Source organism: Sinocyclocheilus rhinocerous, unplaced genomic scaffold (genome assembly GCF_001515625.1).
Source record: "Sinocyclocheilus rhinocerous isolate Xijiao unplaced genomic scaffold, SAMN03320098_v1.1 scaffold21, whole genome shotgun sequence".
NCBI lineage: Eukaryota > Metazoa > Chordata > Actinopteri > Cypriniformes > Cyprinidae > Sinocyclocheilus > Sinocyclocheilus rhinocerous.
In genome coordinates this window covers 39,235-46,930 of record NW_015641422.1, presented here as the reverse complement: position 1 = coordinate 46,930, position 7,696 = coordinate 39,235, and the positions used below count along the sequence as shown (strand labels likewise).

General features: G+C 36.9%; 1 protein-coding gene across 1 annotated transcript; it reads left to right on the top strand.

The window, feature by feature from the left end:
* The first annotated feature begins 6,301 nt into the window (after window positions 1–6,301).
* Window positions 6,302–7,606, top strand: LOC107754781 (putative nuclease HARBI1). Its single transcript, XM_016571369.1, has 3 exons — window positions 6,302–6,364; window positions 6,451–6,562; window positions 6,658–7,606. Exons 1-3 carry the CDS (start codon window positions 6,302–6,304, stop codon window positions 6,783–6,785), a joined length of 303 nt encoding a protein of 100 aa, XP_016426855.1. The 3' UTR covers window positions 6,786–7,606.
* Window positions 7,607–7,696: the final 90 nt, after the last annotated feature.

Below are 7,696 nucleotides of genomic sequence, written 5' to 3'. Positions count from 1 at the left end.
TTTTAAATGCTCGAATATCTGCATCGTTTCATCTCCATTCCATACATGTGTGATTCTGGAGCCATCGACTGCTATCAAAACCAGCACTGCAGTTTCAGAGCACATTGCTGGCCATCGTGGGAGATGTGTTTGTAGATCAGGTGAAATGTCAGGATGACCTGCTGTCTGTTCACACACAATGGCAATAAAGCATTTTATTGTTGTGACTGTAAAAACCAGATATGTGTGTGGATGGAGGACGTCATTTGATTTGAAGGGGAAAGATAAGGACGAAAGAACAAAACTGTTTTGGAAGTCTATCACCCGCATAGTGATTACTCTGCCTATAGCCAATTCTCATGTCAAGAAAATTATTTTTAAAGCCTTGTAGCTTGAATGGTTTTCCTGCGGCAGAGGCTCTTGAGATTGCATAAGGTTATAGGCCCACTGTCCGTGTCTGGGGACAGTATCAAAAGCCACACTTTCTTCAACTTTTAGCCACAAGCGGCTAATTGTTTCTTTATTTCAATAATAGGAATATTGTGTCTTATTTAAATAAAATCATTAGAAATATAATCCAGTCTCCTCTCCATCTTTCCTAAGATAGTCAGTTACAGCTTATAGTTTATGCTTCCTAAAAACCATTTATTTGTAGTCCAAAAGAGATCTTTTTTAAAGCAAATTTGGGACTTTTTGAAATACCAAAAGATGCTTAAAAGGATGTAATGCACCAAAGTAATGAAAATGTTAAATGATTTCAATTATTGTCAATAGAATTCAACAGTCATTGTCTTAATTTAATCAATTGAATTGTATCATTAGCTTATAAACCTATAAAGACAAATCTACAGTGAGCTCCAAAGTTTTAAATCGATGCTATATGCTTTTGTTGAAGCCACCAGTTCGCATTATTTGAACTTGGTTTTGGTATTTTTATGCTTTAGTAGAGTCAAAAACTTACATACAGCACCTTTAAATAATCATGTTTAACAGCAGAGTTCCTTGTGAAAAACTACATTACCCATGATTCTGAAAAAAAATGCACCAATCAGAGAGCAGCATCAAGAAAATCACGACAAAAGAGCTTGAAGTGAACTCTTGCCATGAAGCACTGCAAATGAGTTAATCGATATGGTCTCCCTACGCCCTCCAAATACTTAAATATACTTAAAATAGTTTCTGTATGCATAATCAACAACTATTTTTTTTTATTTCTCCATCGTTTTAATTCAATAATGTAATTTGCTATGCTTCATGGGATTGTAGTTTCCCCTCATTAAAGTACACAATCTTGTGTATTTGTCTTTTTATTCGATTTTCAAATACGTGTTTGCTGCTTTCAAAGTTTGTAATGTGATTCACCTTGAAGCTGGTTGGTTTGGTTGTGGTGGCTTTTTAAAAGACTTTTTAAAAAATCTCTATGGGAGAAATGGAAAAACCAATGCCGCTGAAAAAGTGGACTGAAAAAGTTGCAGTCTAGCAATGTACGAAGCACAGTTCACGCAGAAGTCATATTCAAACCAAGCAGCTTTCTGCCATTTTATTATGCCAATTATGTCAAATAACAGTAAATGTGATCACAACTTCATGTTGTTTCAAAACCTTACAACTTACTTCTGCGGAACACAAAAGGAGAATATTTAAAGATTGTTCACACAACTCTTTTCCATGCATTGAAAGAACATTTGGGGTCAGAGGTTTAAAAAAAAAAGCAGCGAATATGGTTCATATAATTCATGCTCTCAATAAAGGTGGTTTTTGCAGTGATGTATTAAAATAACAATTTTTGCTTCCTCAAAGAATCTTTCAGTGAACATTTCTTAAAAGAACCGTTTCTTAGTTTAAAGAACATTTTGATAATCTACCCTTTTTACTATAAACCCTTTTCCACTATAAAGAACCTTGTGTACAATGGAAATGTTTCATGGATATAAAGGTTCTTCATAGAACCATCAATGCCAATAAAAACCTTCATTTTTAAAAGTGTTCCAAGTTGCTTGAAGTCATACAACAAACAGATCAAAATTGAACTCATTATTGACTGAAAATCTTAACTTCAGAAGATTATAAATGTTCTTCCAAATATCTTTTTATGTTCTTCAGAAGAAAGCAAGTCAATGTATGAAAACATGAGAATGAGTAAATGATGACAGATCGTTCATTTTTGGGTGAACTCTCTCCCTTTAAGAAGGGAAAGGGGTGTTATACTCTCTAGGACTTGAAAGGTAAAAGCGTGGCTGAGTCACATGTCAGGACTGATGAAGAGGGTTGAGGAAGTTCAGCTGTCAGGATTCAGTCCTGAGGGCTTTCAAAGGCACACAGCTCACCTTCTCTGTAAGACAAATTATTCACAGCTTCTGGGCCTGTTTGACTTTAGAGGACACTTGAAGACATAACTCTGCATGACGGAAGCTCTTGCTGACTGTGTGAAGGGCACAGACTGTGATGAGAACAAACTGATCAAATGTATTGTGGGGGACTGAAGGAGAGTTTTGCATTATAGGGTTTTGTAAAAGCTTTGAGGTCTAGTACAAAAGCAGACTTAAACAGTCATAGACCAACATGAGTACTGCACGTGAATCAACAGAAACTGATTTTACACTGACTAAAATATGAATACTTTTATTCAGCAAGGATACATTAAATTGATCAAAAGTGACAGTAAAGACATTTATAATGTTAAAACATCTTTATTTTAAATAAATGCTGCTCTTTTTGCTTTCTATTCATCAAAAAATACAATAAATAGTATTAAGCAGCATAACTGTTTTCAACATTGATAATAAGAATAAATGTTTCTTGAACAGCAAATCAGCATATTCGAATGGTTTCTGAAGGATCATGTGACTGAAGACTGGAGTAATGATGCAAAAAAATTCAGCTTTGCATCACAGCAATAAATTATATTTTAAAATATATTCAAATAGAAAACCTATTTTAAATTGTAATATGTTTCTGTTTTAAATAAAGAACTAAAAAAAAGTTTATTATTATTCAGTCACCACTTTAATCGCAGTACAATGTAGCTATTTAATTAATCAATAAACAATGTTATAAAGTTATTGATAATTTGATTATTATTATTATTATTATTGATAATTTATATTGTTTTTATTGAAAGTTAACAATGTTATATGCTTAAAGTTATTGTTATATGCATAGACCATTAACTGTATAGGGTGACGAGACGTTTTAAAATGAGGCGAGAAAATATTTTAAATATTTGTTTTAATTTTTATTTTAAACAAACAGCATCTTTTTTGAGAAACATGTCACACCCCTTTCAACATTAATTCAAAATCAACTAATTACACCAATGCAAGACATTCTTAAACTCAAATGATTCATGTTTGAACTATCAGGCCTGCCAGCAGGGGCGTGTCTACGTGGTGGCCAGGGGTGGCACCGACCCCCCCTGAAATTTGGCTGGCCACCCCAGGTGCCCCCCCTACCAGATGTTATGCGATAGGCTCGCGCGAGGACGAATCTCTCTATCTGTTTTCTTTTCATTTATTATAAATTAACAAAAGCAAAAAAGACCTCTAACACTAGCTTGCTCTGTTTTCTTTTTATTTATTATATAATTTAAAAAACCCTTGCTGCGTGTACTGCGTTAAGCTAACTGAGACTTATTATAGCATTTGTATATCATTGCTCTTTTGTTGATTTTGATTGCTTCCATTGTCCTCATTTGTAAGTCGCTTTGGATAAAAGCGTCTGCTAAATGACTAAATGTAAATGTAATCCCAGTCTTGGTTTCAAAAATGGCTAACATTGAAGAGTTTATTTGCAAAAACAGATAACTCAGTTTTTTTTAATTTTCAAAAATCATGTTTTTTTATTGTTATCATGTTTTTATTGTGTTTTATTGTGTTAGTTAACTGTATTTTTTTTAGTTATTTTTTACCTAATCTACATAACCCAACTGCAGTTTGATTGAGATTAACTGGAATGCACAATGAAAAAAAAAAAAGATTTTTGAAAATTGTTAAAAAACGGAGTTATCTGTTTTTGCAAATGAACTCTTCATATATTTAAACATATTTCTCTAGGATTTCATGATCAGCCTGTTGAGAGATGAAGGCAACACTGCAAACTGAATCTAAACAGGACAGAGAGACAAGTTGAAGGTCCAGATGCACAACAACATGAGGACAAGAAGGTCAGGGTCTCTATCAGCTGCATCTGCAACAGTGAAGAGACGACTCTGAGACGCTTCATATGACTAATAAATAAGAAGAGATAGGCATGGCCAAAAATGATTAGATCCTAAATTATTAAGTCAAAGTTAGCTAAAGCGATAGAATAATAATAGGAAAAGAAATGTACAAATATTTTTAGATATTTTCCCAACAGTTAATGAAATAGTTACTTTAACAGGTAAACTGGCTCGTTATGGTGTTTTTGTGTACAGCAGAGGGCGCTGTTTTACGAAAACCAGATGAACCGCGGTGAAAGCCATGCTTTGGCTGTGATGCGCTCGGTGCTGAATCAGTTCAGGGAGATTGTTAACAAAGATGCTGTGTTAGTGTATATTGAATCTGGTCCTGTCATCTTATAATTGCTGTATTGACTGTGTGTAGAAGGTATATGTGGTGTCTGGCTCAGACGTCTTACTGTTGTACTGCAGTTTAAGATGAACTGCTGCTGAATGGGGGTGAATTTTAGCTGACCTTACGTTTATGCTGCAGATGCTACAGTCAGGTCTATTCAGCAACATTCACCACTAACAAACTACATAGTCATAAGTCTTACGCTGTATGTCTGTCTATAGCGTTTGCCTATAACATAGTCAATCATCTGTATAGAAATATGGAGGATAATTAATCTGATGAGGGTGCAAAACACTTAAACTTTCAAAATGCAGTCACTGCAGACATTTGACCTCATTTTCAGTCATGTTACAACATATTCAAACAGATTTGCCTGGGAGGTTTTATTTGATGTCTGTCTGATGCATTGCAGCCTTTATTTGATCTGGAGTGCTCTCAACATGCAAAAACAAAAACATTATGATGCAAAAACATGACCTTAATGAGAATTTAGGCTGTCGCAGCTCTGGCTATGGAAACAAAACTGTTGTTTCAATGCATGCTGTACAAGGAATCTGTTAGAGCAAATATAACTCTAACAAGGCCACGAGTTTTTTTTTAATTATCTATCTATAATTAACGACTTTGATGATGCCACTCGGCTCTGGAAAGTTCTCAGAAAACAAAATGAAAAGGAACCAAACCAAGCAAAACAAATGCAAAGCTAGGCAAGACAAATGTTTTTGGCTTTCCCAAATGTCATTGGTGCAGTGGATTGCACCCATATCCGTATCAAACGCCCCTCAGGGGCACATGAGGGAGGTTATGTTAACAGGAAATCTTTCCACAGTATCAACGTTCAAATCAGTATCAAAGGTCCATGTCCTGCAGCTTTCTCTTGTTCACTTCGACCTTGCCCTCTGCCAGCTCTATCTGTCTCTTAAAACACCTATCAGTTAGCACAGCGGGATTTGTGCATAATGTAGGTTTACTTTAGGCAATACTCACTATGTTACCAGGCTGCTTATCAGGCTGCACAGTGTCTGGATCATGTTAAAAATATAGGTTCTATTAGAATCGCATTGCTGACTACTTATCCATTATGGACTAAAAATGTACACAAAATTGACATGACACCTCAAGCCTTCTGGAGTCCAGCGACACCGTCTCATCATCGGCAGAAGTGCACTCCACTGCTGCAGATGTGCCTTCCCTCTGCGATATTCAATAGAACTTGTATTGATAGTTTTGACAGCACGTGCCAAGCCTATGATTTTAATAAAGAGTACTCACCGGCGGATCATAGTCTGGTGGCTCCAGAAGTGTAAGTGTGTTACCAGACACTGCAAGGTAAGGCAAAGTCAGACATTCCACATAAAAAAAATCTAAATATTTGATTGTTTACCATGTGCAGTAGAATGGCAATAATGTACCTTGTGTGAAGAGGCCAGTTTCTCTTGCTGGGCCAGAGTCAGTGGCTGTCCCTCCCTGGATCCCTTCCATCACTGGCCTTTATTCAATCAACTCCAGGGCCAGCTCCTCTGCTGTGGTGAAGTCTTGGTTTGGAGGGCCACCGCCCGTGCCAGATACATGAGCCTTTTTTTATGCTAAAATCAATACAGACAATAAAATATGTCAGCAGACACTATTCACCTAATTTGTAAAAAAAAATTCACCCATCAAGTCACTTACCAGCCTGCAAAATGTTCTTGTACTTAATCTTGACTTGCTGCCAGGTCCTTTTTTGGCCAGACATGCTTGTTCTTTTGGATGGATGGATGGAGGGATGGATGCGCATAGTGGATAAGTGTTTGCATGTTAACAGGAAATCTTTCCACAGTATCAACGTTCAGGTAAGAATGATTTATGGTTACTGTCAGCTACATAAATTATTTCTGTGCATTAAATGACCTTAATAGGTTACATGTTATTGTTACAGATGATCTGTGATGCTGACTGCCTTATCACAAATTTAGAGGCAAAGTGGCCTGGCTCGGTCCATGACTCCAGAGTCTTTCGGGCCAGTAGAATTTACCAGAGACTCTCACTAGGTAAGCCACCCCAATTTTTTTAAGCACCCTGGACATCATGTGTGTGTCAGAAGTTTTACTCTGCTAGTTGTAAGAATTATATTTTGTATTCTCAGGTGAGTTCTCTGGTGTGCTGCTAGGAGACAAAGGCTATGCCTGTGAGACGTTCCTGTTGACCCCCAAACTCCAGCACAGCAGGCTTACAACCATGCCCATGCCAGAACGAGGGCTCGAATCGAAATGACCTTCGGCCTCCTGAAATCACGATTTCAGTGCCTGCACCACCTGAGGGTCTCCCCAGACAGGGCCTGTGACGTGACTGTTGCCTGCACAGTGCTGCACAATATTGCCAGCCTAAGAAAAGAAAGGGCTCCCAGAGTTGCTTTGGATATTGACTGGGACAATGCTGCCATCTTCCCAGATAACATAAATGGTAGACTGGTCAGAGAACAATATATAGCAAATTATTTCAGTTAATTTTGTTTTGATTTCGCCTATCCTTTAATAAAGCATAATGTATGTCACTCTTTCATGTGTGCATGCATTTTGTTTGACATTAGTAGCACACACTGTGTGGTTATCTTCCCAAATTCTAGTTCCAATTCACTGGATCAATAACTATATAGTGTACTGGACATTAATGAAAAAGGTACGAGACCACAATGTTTTTGTATTTTTTTTTATTTTGCTGTCATCACTTGTCAGCTTGGAGCTTTTGAGAGAAAAAATAACGATGATTAATACATTGTGCAGTCATGGTTGCAGTGTGAACTGAAATCACTTACTTCTCTCTCTAGTTTCTGGATTTCCAAGTCCAGTTTCCTCAGTGTCTTGCGTTTAATTTCCATCTCAAGGTCCATGTCCTGCAGCTTTCTCTTGTTCACTTCGATCTTGCCCTCTGCCAGCTCTATCTGTCTCTTAAGATGCATTGTGTAGAGACGTCTGACAGTTTGTGAATTCTGTAAAACACCTATCAATTAGCACAGCGGGATTTGTGCATAATGTAGGTTTACTTTAGGCAATACTCACTATGTTACTAGGCTGCTTATCAGGCTGCACAGTGTCTGGATCCTATTTGTTCTATTTGTTCTATTAGAATCACATTGCTGACTACTTATCCATTATGGACTAAACATTTACACAAAACACCTCACG